The 18,354-nt window shown below is 43.2% G+C and overlaps 1 protein-coding gene across 2 annotated transcripts; it reads right to left on the reverse strand.

Annotated features, from left to right (window-relative positions):
* Nucleotides 1–2,779: 2,779 nt before the first annotated feature.
* On the reverse strand, nt 2,780–11,013 carry LOC116358860 (zinc finger protein 23-like). Of its 2 annotated transcripts, none has more exons than XM_031811112.1 (2): nt 10,407–11,013; nt 2,780–4,231 (listed from the first exon to the last, which is right to left on the reverse strand). In XM_031811112.1, the coding sequence occupies exons 1-2, from the start codon at nt 10,732–10,734 to the stop codon at nt 3,138–3,140; spliced, it is 1,422 nt and encodes a 473-aa protein (XP_031666972.1). In that variant the 5' UTR covers nt 10,735–11,013; the 3' UTR covers nt 2,780–3,137. The 2 variants fall into 2 exon arrangements, with proteins under 2 accessions (XP_031666972.1, XP_031666971.1); XM_031811111.1 differs by having other exon boundaries at nt 10,398–11,013.
* Between the last annotated feature and the right edge of the window lie 7,341 nt (nt 11,014–18,354).

Raw genomic sequence — 18,354 nt, forward strand, 5'->3', positions numbered from 1 at the left:
AGTCTCATTATCGCCCTACAGATGGCAGGCTCATTATCATCCTACCGATGGCAGTCTCATTATCATCCTACAGATGGCAGTATTGCAGTCTCATTATCATCCTACAGATGGCAGTATTGCAGTCTCATTATCACCCTACAGATGGCAGTATTGCAGTCTCATTATCACCCTACAGATGGCAGTATTGCAGTCTCATTAGCATCCTACAGATGGCAGTATTCCAGTCTCATTATCATCCTACAGATGGCAGTCATTATCATCCTACAGATGGCAGTATTGTAGTCTCATTATCAGCCTACAGATGGCAGTATTGCAGTCTCATTATCATCCTACCGATGGCAGTCTCATTATCATCCTACCGATGGCAGTCTCATTATCCCCCTACAGATGGCTCTCATTATCGTCCTACAGATGGCAGTATTGCAGTCTCATTATCACCCTACAGATGGCAGGCTCATTATCATCCTACCAATGGCAGTCTCATTATCACCCTACAGATGGCAGTATTCTAGTATCATGATCATCCTACAGATGGCAGTCTCATTATCATCCTACAGGTGGCAGTATTGCAGGCTCATTATCATCCTACAGATGGCAGTCTCATTATCATCCTACAGATGGCTCACTGCAGGCTCATTATCATCCTACAGATGGCAGTATTGCAGGCTCATTATCATCCTACAGATGGCAGTATTGCAGGCTCATTATCATCCTACAGATGGCTGTCTCATTATCACCCTACAGATGGCTCACTGCAGGCTCATTATCATCCTACAGATGGCCGTATTGCAGGCTCATTATCATCCTACAGGTGGCAGTCTCATTATCACCCTACAGATGTCTCACTGCAGGCTCATTATCATCCTACAGATGGCGGTCTCATTATCACCCTACAGATGGCTCACTGCAGGCTCATTATCATCCTACAGATGGCAGTATTGCAGTCTCATTATCACCCTACAGATGGCAGTCTCATTATCACCCTACAGATGGCAGTCTCATTATCATCCTACAGATGGCAGTATTGCAGTCTCATTATCATCCTACAGATGGCAGTCTCATTATCGCCCTACAGATGGCTCACTGCAGGCTCATTATCATCCTACAGATGGCAGTATTGCAGGCTCATTATCATCCTACAGATGGTAGTATTGCAGTCTCATTAGCATCCTACGGATGGCAGTCTCATTATCACCCTACAGATGGTAGTATTGCAGTCTCATTATCACCCTATAGATGGCAGTATTGCAGTCTCATTATCACCCTACAGATGGCTCACTGCAGGCTCATTATCATCCTACAGATGGCAGTCTCATTATCACCCTACAGATGGTAGTATTGCAGTTCTTTAAAGACGTTTATCTCGAGTCAGGAGGACTCGAATCAACAGTCTAGAAGGGGAATATTGGCAAATTTGTCAAATGTCTCTAACCCCTCGAACACAATGTTGGACTCTGTCAAAGTGCCCACCTCTCTCACTCAGGGAGAGATACATCACAGGGTTCCCCCCCATTCACTGCCGCGCTAGATACAACTGTGTGGAATATCACAAACCTATGAAAATAATCAACTTTGTCACATCGATTGTGAGATACGCCATCTACTTCTTATGTGATACATTTGGGTTTTGGGCTCACATCTACTTCTTATGTGATACATTTGAGTTGTGGGCTCACATCTACTTCTTATGTGATACATTTGGGTTGTCTCACATCTACTTCTTATGTGATACATTTGAGTTGTGTGCTTACATCTACTTCGTATGTGACACATTTGTACTTTTTCTGAGATCTTTGCCGAGCAGGAAACAGCAGTGTACTGCTCCTGCAACCAACACAAGCAGGAAACAGCAGTGTACTGGTCCTGTAACCAACACAAGCAGGAAACAGCAGTGTACTGCTCTTGCAACCAACACAAGCAGGAAACAGCAGTGTACTGCTCTTGCAACCAACACAAGCAGGAAACAGCAGTGTACTGCTCCTGTAACCAACACAAGCAGGAAACAGCAGTGTACTGGTCCTATAACCAACACAAGCAGGAAACAGCAGTGTACTGGTCCTGTAACCAACACAAGCAGGAAACAGCAGTGTACTGGTCCTGTAACCAACACAAGCAGGAAACAGCAGTGTACTGGTCCTGTAACCAACACAAGCAGGAAACAGCAGCGTACTGGTCCTATAACCAACACAAGCAGGAAACAGCAGTGTACTGCTCCTGCAACCAACACAAGCAGGAAACAGCAGTGTACTGGTCCTGCAACCAACACAAGCAGGAAACAGCAGTGTACTGCTCCTGCCACCAACACAAGCAGGAAACAGCAGTGTACTGCTCCTGCAACCAACACAAGCAGGAAACAGCAGTGTACTGCTCCTGCCACCAACACAAGCAGGAAACAGCAGTGTACTGCTCCTGCAACCAACACAAGCAGGAAACAGCAGTGTACTGCTCCTGCAACCAACACAAGCAGGAAACAGCAGCGTACTGGTCCTATAACCAACACAAGCATGAAACAGCAGTGTACTGCTCCTGCAACCAACACAAGCAGGAAACAGCAGTGTACTGCTCCTGCAACCAACACAAGCAGGAAACAGCAGTGTACTGCTCCTGTAACCAACACAAGCATAGGGCTGTAACGTGTGCCATGTTATCTGATGAGAACCGCTTCAATTTAGCCTGCAAGTAAATCCCTGATTGTAATTAGCTGATACGCATTTTCTGCCAGAGAACCTGTTTTAAAATGTCAAATGGATTATATATATATAATGTATCAGCTCACGGATCTGTTTTATATTCCTCCATTTAATAATTACATTTTACAACTTTCCAAATCATATCATTAACATCTGAGGGTTCATCCAAAATCAAATCCACATTTTAAATTGTAACTTTATTGTAATTGTAATCATGTCTCAAGAGGAAAAAACTAAAGTAGGACTTTTTGGGGGAGATTTGATAAAAACAACACTCAAACATAAGTCAGAACACTAGCCTTGTCTATGCTCTCATGTGATTTCAGATTCTCTGTCCGGGAAAATGTCTTTCCACAATTAGGTTCCCGAACTAAAACTCTATCCAAACTCTATCCAAACTGTGTTTATGTTCTCATGCCTTTTCAGGTTCCCTAACTTGGAACAATGTTAAGGCTTCTCTGCAGAGTGTATTCTCTTATGTTTGTTTAAGTTCCCCAACTGGGTAAAACTCTTTCCGCACTGGGAACAGGGGTAAGGCTTCTCTCCAGAGTGTATTCTCTTATGTTTATTCAGGTTCCCTAGCTGGATAAAACTCTTTCCACAATGGGAGCAGTGATAAGGCTTCTCCCCTGTGTGTGTCCTCTCATGCTCTTTTAGGTTCCCTAACTTGGTAAAATCCTTTCCACACTGGGCGCAATGGTAAGGTTTCTCCCCTGTGTGTGTCCTCTCATGCTCCTTCAGATTATCTAACAACCTAAAATTCTTTCCACAATGGGAACAAGGGTAAGGCTTCTCTCCAGAGTGTATTCTCTTATGTTTGTTCAGGCTCCCTAACTGGGTAAATCTCTTTTCACAATGGGCGCAGTGGTAAGGCTTATCTCTAGAGTGGATTATCTCATGCTTTTTTAGGTTCCCTAACTGGGTAAAATCCTTTCCACACTGGGAGCATCGGTAAGGTTTCTCCCCTGTGTGTGTTCTCTCATGCTCTTTCAGATTATCTAACAACCTAAAATTCTTTCCACAATGGGAACAAGGGTACGGTTTCTCCCCAGAGTGTATTTTTTTGTGTTTGTTTAGGTTCCCTAACTGGGAAAAACTATTTCCACACTGGGAGCAATGGTAAGGTTTTTCCCCTGTGTGTGTCCTCTCGTGCTCCTTCAGGGTATCTAACAACCTAAAATTCTTTCCACAATGGGAACAGGGGTACGGTTTCTCTCCAGAGTGTATTCTCTTATGTTTGTTCAGGCTCCCTAACCACATAAAACTATTTCCACATTGGGAGCAGTGATAAGGCTTTTCTCCTGTGTGTATTCTCTTATGTTTTTTCAGGCTCCCTAACAAAGTAAAACTCTTTCCACACTGGGAGCATTGGAATGGCTTTTCTCCTACGTGTGTCCTTTTATGCTCTTTCAGCTTCCATGACCACTTAAAACTCATATTACACAGGGAGCAGTGATGTCGTCTCGCTGGTTTGGGAGTCTCTGTGTCTGGTTCCCCTGAAGGACTCTTCCGTCTGTCAGAGTGAGAGGCTGGTCTCTTTCCTGCCAAAAACAAAGAGTATTTGGTTAAACTGAGAGACCTGAATGAAATATCCTCATGATAAAACCTGTCTTCCTATGAGGTTTAATCTAGAGACTAGATCCCTCATTATAAAACAGTACATTTGGATCGTGGATACTGATTGGTTAATAGCCGTTAGTTATTCATGATGATCCCTGGGTAATGCCTGTTAACAATTATATTTGAATTATCCCTATACAACCACTGTCCAAGGACCTGCCAGGCAATTTATAAACTAATCTCCACAATCCCACAGCCAATTTATAAACTAATCTCCACTGTCCCATAGCCTAGCCAGGAAATTCATAAACTAATCTCCCCTGGAAAAAAGCATCTAGACATTATTACCCCATTCTTCTAGTCTAGTAGTGAGTAAAATGAGGTAAGCTAGTTTTGCTGAAGAGAATAACGTTTTGAAGTTGAGGACTTCTCCCCTTCTCACCATCTCTAATTCAGTTCTACGTGTAGGCTAAAGGCTAGACCTTGTGTTTAGCCAAGCTGACAGCAGCTAGCATAGCTTGGTGGTAGCTGCAGCTGGCAATCCTCTCTAGTTAATATTTCTCTGTCAAATCAGTTCGCTGACAGCAGCTAGCTAGCATAGCTTGGTGATAGCTGCAGCTGGCTATGCTCTCTTGGTGATATTTCTGTCAAATCAGTTAGCTGACAGCAGCTAGCTAGCATAGCTTGGTGATAGCTGCAGCTGGCTATGCTCTCTCGGTGGTATTTCTGTCAAATCAGTTAGCTGACAGCAGCTAGCTAGCATAGCTTGGTGATAGCTGCAGCTGGGTATCCTCTCTATCACAAAGCTATGCTAGCTAGCTGCTGTCAGCTAACTGATTTGACAGAAATCTCAGGTCAAGACCCCGGTGAGGACGACGAGCACGCAGATGAGCATCCCGGAGACGGTTTCTGACAGTTTGTGCAGAAAATCTACAGTTGCGCAAACCCACTGTTTCATCAGCTGTCCGGGAGGCTGGTCTTAAATGAAGAAGCTGGTCCTGGGCTGGTCACACGTGGTCGGCAGTTATGAGGCCGGTTGGATGTACTGCCAATGTACACGACATTGGAGGCGGCTTATGGTAGAGAAATTAACATTAAATTCTCTAGCAACAGCTCTGGTGGACATTCCTGCAGTCAGCATGCCAATTGCACGCTCCCTCAAAACTTGAGACATCTGTGGCATTGTGTTGTGTGACAAAACTGTACATATCAGTGGTCTTTTATTGTCCCCCAGCACAAGGTGCACCTGTGTAATGATCATGTTGTTTAATCAGCTTTTTTGATATGCCACACCTGTCAGGTGGATGGATTATCTTGGGCAAAGGAGAGATGCTCACTAACAGGGATGGAAACACAAAATTAGAGAGAAATAAGCGTTGGATACATATGGAACATTTCTGAAATATTTTATTTCAGCTCCTGAAACACAGGATTTATATTTATTGTTAAGTGTACCCTACAGATGAAGGCTACACGTGGACATAAACGTTGCCCAACTTGAGCGTAGATACTCTAGCTCCGATCACAGCCATTCAACTTTGTTTTAAAGCCACCATTGGCTTCATGGTGAAATCCATGAGCAGTTTCCTTCCTCTATGGCAACTGGGTTAGGTAGGACGCAAGTATCTTTGATAGATCTAAAGTAGGGTTGGGTGGTATACAGTTTTTTGCGAAATACCGATATTGAAGCGCGGACCGGTTTGGGTTTTTAACTTGACCTTCTATACCGGTATTTTGAATGTTTGGTTTGTTAAAATGTGATACGCAGTGTGTAACGTCCATTTTTATAGTTCGATACTTGAGTCATCTCTCTCTCTATGCGGCTTTCCACGTCCCTCTGTCACAGGAGCGCATTTGGATGTTCGTCAACAACAAGACACTTGCGTTCAGTCTGCATGGTCAATGGTTGATAACAACCATGCAGTTGTCACTTTGCTTCTTAAATATAAATCTACTAGCATTTTATATACTTACACTATTAGCTTGTGTTTCTTGCATGTGCAAACAGCTAGTTTGTCTTTTATTAGCAAATTGTTCCTCGATCTTGTTAGCCGCTAATGCTAATCGCTAACTTAGCTAATAAATGTACTGAGTAAGAGCAAGCGTAATGTTATTTATTTAACCTTTATTTAACCAGGTAGGCTTAACAAGTTCTCATTTACAACTGCGACCTGGCCAAGATAAAGCAAAGCAGTGAGACCACAAACAACAACACAGAGATACACATGGAGTAAAACAAACATACATGCAATAATACAGTAGAACAAAAGAAAACAAAAAGTCTATATACAGCGAGTGCAAATGATAAGGAAGTTATTATAATTAGCTATACAGCCTGATAACACCAGTGACGGTGTAGACCTAAATCAGCATGTTGTTCGAGCAACAGTGTCTTCTAAATTAAAAGAGGTACAACGCAAAAGCAAGAATAAGCTACATGAAGAAGCTAAGAGAAAACATTCAATGTTGCCAAAGATTATAGGGTCCCCCTAGGAAACACCTATCAACACATTAGTTCCTACCCTGTCACAACGTCCCTGGCATTTTCATTCGTTGTTATGTCAAACGCTGTATTCAAAGTGCCCACTATTATATTCTAACTATATAATTAGAATAGACATTCTAGTCCCATGATTCCAACAGTTAACCCAAGTGTTTTGCTCTAAATCGCAAGTCAAATTGCAAGATTTGGTTAAAAATAAGGCCCAGATATCTAGCCCATATTGAGCATTCCTACTTGGCGGTGTGGAAATGATCTCAAATGCAGGAATTGGTTAACATGATGACTTTTTTTTTGGGGGGGGGGGGGGGGGTTGAAGTTGAATTGAACAGTATAAACCAATCAGAATGGAGAAAAACTAATTGAAATCACTTGGAATATATGTGCTGCCACCCTAATATCACTCACTACTCATAAAGCAAATGTAGAAGTTTTATTATTAAAAAACGATTCAGTCAAATACCGTCAATTTATGTTAAAATACCATGATAGAACATTTTGACCATATCGTCCAGTCCTAATCTAACGTGTAATTAATAACTTCACCTCAAGCTCAAAGGGATATTAAATGTCTGCTTCTTGTTGTTGTTAAACACACCAATAGGTGACCTTCTTTGTGAGGCATTTGAATTTATATATTTTTTGTAAATACACTACCGGTCAACCATTTTAGAATACCTACTCATTAAAGGTTTTTCTTTATTTTTACTATTTTCTACATTGTAGAATAATAGTGAAGACATCAAAACTATGAAATAACACATACGGAATCATGTAGTAACCAAAACAAGTGTTAAACAAATCAAAATATATTTTATATTTGAGATTCTGCATATAGCCACCCCTTTGTCCTGATGACAGCATTGCACACTTGGCATTCTCTCAACCAGCTTCATGAGGTAGTCACCTGGAATGCATTTCAATTAACAGGTGTGTCCAAACTTTTGGCAGGTACTGTATATAAAAAAGTTAACCAGTTTAATTTAGACAAATATAAGATTTTTATGCAATGTCCTATTTAAACTTGCCTGAACTCCAACATATAGACCAAGATCTTAAGGATAACGATGCATGTGGTTTCATTTGAAAATGAATAACTTTATATGTGCACATGCTCAGTTGGACTTTTACATGGAATCGCCCTTAAAAATATATATTGGGAAGCATTTAATCCATTAACGTTTTCTTGGAGGATCAAACTCATGGAAGCTTTATAGCGGTAGTCTCCTTTAACACCTGATTTACTGAACACAAGGCACATCTCAACAGGTGGTCCAGGTAAGTCATGGCACGACACATCTCAACAGGTGGTCCAGGTAAGTCATGGCACATCTCAACAGGTGGTCCAGGTAAGTCATGGCACATCTCAACAGGTGGTCCAGGTAAGTCATGGCACATCTCAACAGGTGGTCCAGGTAAGTCATGGCACATCTCAACAGGTGGTCCAGGTAAGTCATGGCACATCTCAACAGGTGGTCCAGGTAAGTCATGGCACATCTCAACAGGTGGTCCAGGTAAGTCATGGCACATCTCAACAGGTGGTCCAGGTAAGTCATGGCACATCTCAACAGGTGGTCCAGGTAAGTCATGGCACATCTCAACAGGTGGTCCAGGTAAGTCATGGCACATCTCAACAGGTGGTCCAGGTAAGTCATGGCACATCTCAACAGGTGGTCCAGGTAAGTCATGACATCTCAACAGGTGGTCCAGGTAAGTCATGACATCTCAACAGGTGGTCCAGGTAAGTCATGGCACATCTCAACAGGTGGTCCAGGTAAGTCATGGCACATCTCAACAGGTGGTCCAGGTAAGTCATGGCACATCTCAACAGGTGGTCCAGGTAAGTCATGGCACATCGCAACAGGTGGTCCAGGTAAGTCATGGCACATCTCAACAGGTGGTCCAGGTAAGTCATGGCACATCTCAACAGGTGGTCCAGGTAAGTCGTGACACATCTCAACAGGTGGTCCAGGTAAGTCGTGACATCTCAACAGGTGGTCCAGGTATGTCGTGACATCTCAACAGGTGGTCCAGGTAAGTCATGGCACATCTCAACAGGTGGTCCAGGTAAGTCATGGCACATCTCAACAGATGGTCCAGGTAAGTCATGGCACATCTCAACAGGTGGTCCAGGTAAGTCATGACATCTCAACAGGTGGTCCAGGTAAGTCATGACATCTCAACAGGTGGTCCAGGTAAGTCATGACATCTCAACAGGTGGTCCAGGTAAGTCATGACATCTCAACAGGTGGTCCAGGTAAGTCATGGCACATCTCAACAGGTGGTCCAGGTAAGTCATGGCACATCTCAACAGGTGGTCCAGGTAAGTCATGACATCTCAACAGGTGGTCCAGGTAAGTCATGGCACATCTCAACAGGTGGTCCAGGTAAGTCATGGCACATCTCAACAGGTGGTCCAGGTAAGTCATGACACATCTCAACAGGTGGTCCAGGTAAGTCATGACATCTCAACAGGTGGTCCAGGTAAGTCATGACATCTCAACAGGTGGTCCAGGTAAGTCATGACATCTCAACAGGTGGTCCAGGTAAGTCATGACACATCTCAACAGGTGGTCCAGGTAAGTCATGACATCTCAACAGGTGGTCCAGGTAAGTCATGGCACATCTCAACAGGTGGTCCAGGTAAGTCATGGCACATCTCAACAGGTGGTCCAGGTAAGTCATGACATCTCAACAGGTGGTCCAGGTAAGTCATGGCACATCTCAACAGGTGGTCCAGGTAAGTCATGGCACATCTCAACAGGTGGTCCAGGTAAGTCATGACACATCTCAACAGGTGGTCCAGGTAAGTCATGACATCTCAACAGGTGGTCCAGGTAAGTCATGACATCTCAACAGGTGGTCCAGGTAAGTCATGACATCTCAACAGGTGGTCCAGGTAAGTCATGACACATCTCAACAGGTGGTCCAGGTAAGTCATGACATCTCAACAGGTGGTCCAGGTAAGTCATGACATCTCAACAGGTGGTCCAGGTAAGTCATGACATCTCAACAGGTGGTCCAGGTAAGTCATGACATCTCAACAGGTGGTCCAGGTAAGTCATGACATCTCAACAGGTGGTCCAGGTAAGTCATGACATCTCAACAGGTGGTCCAGGTAAGTCATGACATCTCAACAGGTGGTCCAGGTAAGTCATGACACATCTCAACAGGTGGTCCAGGTAAGTCGTGACACAAGTTCCTCTATTTGTTCCTCAAGCAAATGAAGAATGACATCACCATTTCTCATCAGACCAACTCCTTTAAGTTAAAGTTAACTTAATTTTGCTCGAAACATTTTTTATTTGTTTACCCTTTTGTGTGTGTAATTTACTGTATTCACATTTATATAAAGCTTTTCAACAGGAAAAGTTACAACAACAACAAATCACTGGAGGATGTATAACAATACCTACAGAACAACATATTCAAGTGTAGAATTGTCTTTTAAAACCACACATTATTTCACTAACTGCAGAGTTTGTCCTTACTGGTGTTAATCAGATCAATGTCCCTGTTTTATAAGATAGTACTCACTGTATTGACTGGTGTTAATCAGATCAATGTCCCTGTTTTATAAGATAGTACTCACTGTAATTACTGGTGTTAATCAGATCAATGTCCCTGTTTTATAAGATAGTACTCACTGTACTTACTGGTGTTAATCAGTTCTCCAGTCTTCTGTTCTTCGTCCTCCTCCAATGTGACAGTAATCTCCCCCTCTTCCTTCTTCACTCCAAAAACGTCTTCCTCCTCTTTCACTGTGACAGTCATCTCCCCATCCTCCTCCTTCATTACAAAAACGGTATCTTCCTCTTCCTTCACTGTATCATCCTCCTCCTCTTTCACGCTGAAAGCCTCTTCCCCTTCTTCTTTCACTGTAACAGCCTCACCTTCTACTTCTTTCTTGACGGTAACAGTCTCCTCTTCCATGAGATTTCCTTTCTCCGTCAAGCAATTCTCAGTGTAGCTTAGTAAACTCATGGTCGGGGATGTTAGCTCATTAGCATTAGCGACTAGACTAGTGTTAACTTAACCAGACAGCTAACAGCAACAACGTCAATATGAAATTAAATGGGATAACTAGTTCTTTCACACAGAAGTATGTTTAAAACATAGTTGCAAATTAAACCAGGAAATTGTCTAAAGAACTTGAATGTTCCGACGTTGTTGTCTAGCGAGCTACCGAGGTGGCTGCAGTTGTTGAAGAAGCGTTCCGTCCACTAGATTATACGTCACAGTAGAAACATCGCCTGAAAGACACATATCGCCATCTGCTGTCTGGAGGGAGGAAACGCAGTTGAGGAGGGAAAACTTTTTCTTTTATTAATTGAATTATATTATAAAGCAGTTCAGGGAAACGTTTTTTCCCTCTCCATTAAATATGAATATTATATCAACACATACAAAGAGCAACAAGTGTTGATTGATTAGTTCAGATATAATACATAGATACATAGATATGATCAAAATAAACACCTACAGTTATTGACACCCTTGATAAAGATGAGGGGAAAAAATGACTGTCAAAAATAAAATAATTCCAATATTTTGCTATATTATTGGAATTTTTTTTTTGTTTTAATGTAATACAAACGCTAAGAGATCGGGTTGAACACAGAGCTCCTTGGCAACACACGCCAATGGTGGGTTTAGAGTCAAGTCAGAATCCAGCAGCAGAGAAGGACTCGCCTGGTGGTTAGAGCATTGTTTTCCCTCCTCAGCAGCTACTCTTCCTGGGGTTTATTATGGATCCCCATTAGTTCCTGCCAAGGCAGCAGCTACTCTTCCTGGGGTTTATTATGGATCCCCATTAGTTCCTGCCAAGGCAGCAGCTACTCTTCCTGGGGTTTATTATGGATCCCCATTAGTTCCTGCCAAGGCAGCAGCTACTCTTCCTGGGGTTTATTATGGATCCCCATTAGTTCCTGCCAAGGCAGCAGCTACTCTTCCTGGGGTTTATTATGGATACCCATTAGTTCCTGCCAAGGCAGCAGCTACTCTTCCTGGGGTTTATTATGGATCCCCATTAGTTCCTGCCAAGGCAGCAGCTACTCTTCCTGGGGTTTATTATGGATCCCCATTAGTTCCTGCCAAGGCAGCAGCTACTCTTCCTGGGGTTTATTGTGAATCGGGACAGGTCTCTGAATGTCCTTGAGTGGCCCAGCCACTCTTCAGAGAAGAATAGGATCTGCAGAAAATTGGAGAAACTTCCCAAATACAGGTGTGCCAAGCTTGAAGCCTCATACCCATGAAGACTCAAGGCTGTAATCACTGCCAAAGTTGTTTCAACAAAGTACTGAGTAAAGGTCTGTATACTTTGTAAATATGATATTGGATTTATTTATTTTTATATAAAAACCTGCTTTTGCTTTGTCATTATGGGTTATTGTGATGTCATTATAGGGTATTGTGGTATCATTATGGGGTATTGTGATGTCATTATAGGCTATTGTGGTATCATTATGGGGTATTGTGATGTCATTATAGGGTATTGTGTTTTTTTGATTGATGGAAAAAAACGATTGAATCAATGTTAGCTGTGATGTAACAAAATCTGGGAAGAAGTCAAGGGGTCTGAATACTTTCTGAATACACGGTATACTAATGGGTATAATGGTGGAATCTGATTGGAATATTTTACGAATATAAAGTAGCTTGTGTAGGTGGGCTGTGTCATGGAAAGAGCAGGTGTTCATAATGTTTTGTAATTCAGTGTATATAATGAATGTGTACTAGCGGCGTTCCACATTTGATTTTTATTCAGACAAAAAAAAAAAATGTTGCATCAATCAAATGCTTTTTACAATCAGCACCTGTGTTTTCTTCCTCTGACATGGTGGATTAATACATCGATGAGGCAGCAAGTGCATCTTCTTCATGTCAACAACTCTTATCAATGTTATCAGAACAACGTCATCACATTTTCATACACCTTTAGTTTGAAGACTAGTACACTGTCAAGACGTGGCCCTTTGGGGTGTATATCGTGGCTCCCCACCCCTCTCTCATTCTGGGGGGGGTCACGACGTGGTCCTTTGTGGTGTATATCGTGGCTCCCCACCGCTCTCTCATTCTGGGGGGGGGGTGGTCACGACCTGGTCCTTTGGGGTGTTTTTCGTGGCTCCTCCTCTCTCATTCTCTCTCTCCCACCACAAGTTTTATGGTCATAAATTCCTGGCAGAGACTCTCTCCCCCTGGTCATGCAGAAAGAGAGGGGGAATAAACCTAACTTCTATTTCCCAAGATTGAAAGATTAAACAATATTTCTAATTTTGAGAATGTGGGAATGGTCCGTGGGTATTTAAAGAACAATCATGTCAAAGTTGTTTTATTTTGTGACATCAGGAAGAAGTAGTACAGAATAACTGTAGCTTTGGAAGTGTACATTTCTCAGTTATTAGTTTTCTACCTGAATGTTGTGTAAAAAATATGATTTCATATGAAACTATTTGTGAGAAGATGTAATGTCATGTTGGCCTTCTAAACGAGATACTTGTTTAGTTATAAAGTTTCACTGGTCAGTGGCCACACCCCCCGTGAGTCCAGGCTTTACATCAGGTGTAATAGAACCACCCCTTTTTTCCACAGAGTATAAAACCCACTTCCTAAAATAAGTCAGAGAACGCCGGGACAGAGTCCCCACGTTGGAATGGCTACAAGTCTATAGACCATACAGCTGTAATTTTGGCTACACAGCTGGAAAGGTTTAAACTGAGACTATCAATCACTATCGATCACTAGGCGGTTAGAGCGTTGGACTAGTAACCGGAAGGTTGCAAGTTCAAATCCCTGAGCTGACAAGGTACAAATCTGTCGTTCTGCCCCTGAACAGGCAGTTAACCCACTGTTCCTAGGCCGTCATTGAAAATAAGAATTTGTTCTTAACTGACTTGCCTGGTTAAATAAAGGTAAAATAAAAAATAAAATAAAAAACTACAGAAGAAGGAGCAAATTCTAGAAAAAACTAATTACTAGTCTGAAGCTAGAAATGACGTAAACCTAGAACGAGAATACCAACAACCGCCGAAGCATCTACCCTATGAGAACATTTCTGAATGGTACTCTGAAGTACCCATTCTAACCACCTACAACCACGAAAGACATTGTGACTTCTGGGAAAGTTAACCAACGGAGAGTTTCAACGGAGAGACAACAACGACGACATAAAAGCGTAAATATGTACATTGCAATTTCTTTCAGAATGAGCGGCCGTTCACGTGCAAAGTATTAGCATGTCCATGAGTACAATTATCCTCTGTGTGTAGTGAATCCATGTTGTCTTTCCCGCTCTTTTCTCAGTCCCCACCCGTTTCCTTTGTCTACCAAGCCGTCATATCGGCTTCGTCCAGCTAGGGACTTTTGTCATTGTATCATGCAGTAATCCAAATATACACTGTTTATCTGTTATGTAATTCTGTGTGATTATTTAGTTAGTTAGTAAATAAATAATTAAGCCAATTTGTATATCGCTGATTCATGAGTTAGGGTTTCGTGTAATGTAATGTCGTTCAGTAATGATAACTGATAATAACAATTTATTCAAAACAATAAGCGACTGTTTTTTTTATTTTTTTATTTTATTTAATTTAATTTACCCTTTATTTAACCAGGCAAGTCAATTAAGAACAAATTCTTATTTTCAATGACGGCCTAGGAACAGTGGGTTAACTGCCTGTTCAGGGGCAGAACGACAGATTTGTACCTTGTCAGCTCAGGGGTTTGAACTCGCAACCTTCTGGTTACTAGTCCGACGCTCTGACCACTAGGCTACCCTGCCGCCCCAGGGTAGCCTAGTGATAATATATAAAAAATATCTGAAGAGTTATATTCGGGAAATTGACATTCTATAAACAAAATCTTCCCGTGGTGCCTCGACTTCCTAGTTAATTAAAGTTTACATGATTAGTTTAATCAGTAACACAGTACACACAGAGAACTGATTTGATAAATAAGTCTTCACATTTAATGATAGTCACAGACACGACAACACAAATTAATTAAATGAAACAAAACGACTAAATTGACAAGTTTTTTTCAAAGTTAGAAACAAGAAATACACATTCATTCAAATCTATTTAATAAAATCTACACCTTTCCAAATCAAAGCATTAACATCTAAAGGGTTCATATTTCTATTCAATAAATCCAAATCCATAATCAAAATAAAATACACGTTTTAAAATGTCTCGTCTCGAGAGGAAAAAAAACTCAAGTAGGCCTATTTTTTTTTCTGGTAATATTTCATACAAACATGATTTCATGCGACATCAACAAAAACACAAATTCTCAGTCAAAACACATGTCAGAACACAGGCCCCCTTTATGATCTTATTGTAGGTGTCCTGGAAAGTGTGGTCTTATCTTCCCCTGTGTGTTCCCTCTCATGTGTTGTCAGGTTACCTAACTGGGTAAAACATTCGCTGATTCGGGAACATTTAGTAATTTTGAGGGATTTTCTATTGGACAAATTCTGATAAGTCCCTCCCCGTTTTGTAATGAATACACCCCAGGGGTTGGAACCAAAATTCTAGAACCAGAACTCCTTTCATTCCGCACCAATCAGTGTGGACAGAGCAGCTTGCTATGGGAGCGGGCAAGCTAGTTATTTACATGCGTGTTGGACAGACAAGTGTAGAGCGCAAGAAGCCACATACATTTTGCGGGCGGAGAGAGCGAGAGAGGGAGGAGCAGGCTTGTCTTGAAGAGCTGGGCATCTTGTTGTAGCGTATCATTATCTGAATTAGACCCACAGAATTATACCTACGGAGGAGGAGGCTTCTACGGAGGAACGTTGAACTTCAGTGTCACCAGCATTAAAAACACATCTTACCTTTCTGTAGTTAATAAATCCAATGTGAAACGTGATAACTATAGTATCATTGAAAAAGTGAATCCCTTCTTCTCTAATTAAAAATCTCTCTTATCTTCTGAATCAAACTTGAAAACGTCAGTACAGTAGTTTATGCCTCTGGTGGGGAGGGGCTACAGCTATGATGCTTCTGAGGGGGAGGGGCTACAGCTATGATGCTTATGAGGGGGAGGGGCTACAGCTATGATGCTTCTGAGGGGGAGGGGCTACAGCTATGATGCTTCTGTGGGAGGGAGGGGCAGGTACTCAAAACACAATGGAAAACATTTTCAGCTGGGAGAGTTCTGAGTGAGAATTAGGGCTTTGCCCTTTGTTGGCTTTAAAAACTATATATATTTTTTATTTTATTCTGTTTTAAAAAAAATAAGAAAATTCTCCCCAATTTCATGACATCCAATTGGTAGTTACAGTCTTGTCCCATCGCTGCAACTCCAGTACAGACTCGGGAGAGGCAAAGGTCGAGAGCCGTGCGTCCTCCGAAACACAACCCAGCCAAGCCGCACTGCTTCTTGACACAATGCCCACTTAACCCGGAAGCCAGCTGCACCAATGTGGTGGAGTTAACACTGTATACCTGGCGACCGTGTCAGCGTGCATTGTGCACGGCCCGCCACAGGAGTCGCTAGTTCACGATGGGACAACAACATCCCTGCCGGCCAAACCCTCCCCTATCCCGGACGATGCTGGACCAAACCCTCCCCTAACCTGGACGATGCTGGGCCAAAACCTCCCCTAAATCGGACGATGCTGGGCCAAAACCTCCCCTAACCTGGACGATGCTGTGCACCACCTCATTGTTCTCCCGGTTGTGGACGAATGCGAGCCTGGACTAGAACCAGGATCTTTAGTGACACAGCTAGCACTGAGACAGAACCTGGACTAGAACCAGGATCTCTAGTGACACAGCTCCAATGGAGACAGAACCTGGACGAGAACCAGGATCTCTAGTGGCAAGCCTGGACTAGAACCAGGATCTCTAGTGACACAGATACCACTAAGACAGAGCCTGGACTAGAACCAGGATCTCTAGAAACACAGCTAGCACTGAGACAGAGCCTGGACTAGAACCAGGATATCTAGTGACACAGCTACCACGGAGACAGAACCTGGACTAGAACCAGGATCTCTAGTGACAGAGCTAGCACTGAGGCAGAACCTGGACTAGAACCAGGATCTCTAGTGACACAGCTAGCACTGAGACAGAACCTGGACTAGAACCAGGAGCTCTACTGAGACAGAACTGAGACAGAGACAGAACCTGCACTGAGACAGAACCTGGACTAGAACCAGGATCTCTAGTGGCACGCCTGGACTAGAACCAGGATCTCTAGTGGCACAGCTAGCACTGAGACAGAACCTGGACTAGAACCAGGATCTCTATTGACACAGCTACCACTGAGACAGAACCTGGACTAGAACCAGGATCTCTAGGCCCACAGCTCGCACTGCGATGCCTTAGACCGCTGCGCCACTCGAGAGGCCCTGTAACTGCCTGGAACTTAATTAAAGTAAGTTCCCAGTGTTTCCAGATTTCTATGAAATATGACTTATAATTACTTATAATATGAGTGAAATACTTTCCTTCCAATCGTTTCTTTAATAAATATGTTAAAAGCATCTTTTCTGTGTTGGAATGGTGTGGGCGTACCCCAACAACAGAATGGTGTGGGCATACCCCAACAACAGAATGGTGTGGGCGTACCCCAACAACAGAATAGTGTGGGTCGTACCCCAACAACAGAATAGTGTGGGTCGTACCCCAACAACATAATGGTGTGGGTCGTACCCCAACAACAGAATGGTGTGGGTCGTACCCCAACAACAGAATGGTGTGGTCGTACCCCAACAACAGAATGGTGTGGGCGTACCCCAACAACAGAATGGTGTGGGCGTACCCCAACAACAGAATGGTGTGGGCGTACCCCAACAACAGAATGGTGTGGGCGTACCCCAACAACAGAATGGTGTGGGCGTACCCCAACAACAGAATAGTGTGGGTCGTACCCCAACAACAGAATGGTGTGGGCGTACCCCAACAACAGAATAGTGTGGGTCGTACCCCAACAACAGAATGGTGTGGGTCGTACCCCAACAACAGAATAGTGTGGGTCGTACCCCAACAACAGAATAGTGTGGGTCGTACCCCAACAACAGAATGGTGTGGGTCGTACCCCAACAACAGAATGGTGTGGGTCGTACCCCAACAACAGAATGGTGTGGTCGTACCCCAACAACAGAATGGTGTGGGCGTACCCCAACAACAGAATGGTGTGGGCGTACCCCAACAACAGAATGGTGTGGGCGTACCCCAACAACAGAATGGTGTGGGCGTACCCCAACAACAGAATGGTGTGGGCGTACCCCAACAACAGAATAGTGTGGGTCGTACCCCAACAACAGAATGGTGTGGGCGTACCCCAACAACAGAATAGTGTGGGTCGTACCCCAACAACAGAATGGTGTGGGTCGTACCCCAACAACAGAATGGTGTGGGTCGTACCCCAACAACAGAATGGTGTGGGTCGTACCCCAACAACAGAATAGTGTGGGTCGTACCCCAACAACAGAATGGTGTGGGTCGTACCCCAACAACAGAATAGTGTGGGTCGTACCCCAACAACAGAATGGTGTGGGTCGTACCCCAACAACAGAATAGTGTGGGTCGTACCCCAACAACAGAATGGTGTGGGTCGTACCCCAACAACAGAATAGTGTGGGTCGTACCCCAACAA

This window comes from Oncorhynchus kisutch, unplaced genomic scaffold (assembly GCF_002021735.2).
Source record: "Oncorhynchus kisutch isolate 150728-3 unplaced genomic scaffold, Okis_V2 Okis01b-Okis20b_hom, whole genome shotgun sequence".
Taxonomy (NCBI): Eukaryota; Metazoa; Chordata; class Actinopteri; order Salmoniformes; family Salmonidae; genus Oncorhynchus; species Oncorhynchus kisutch.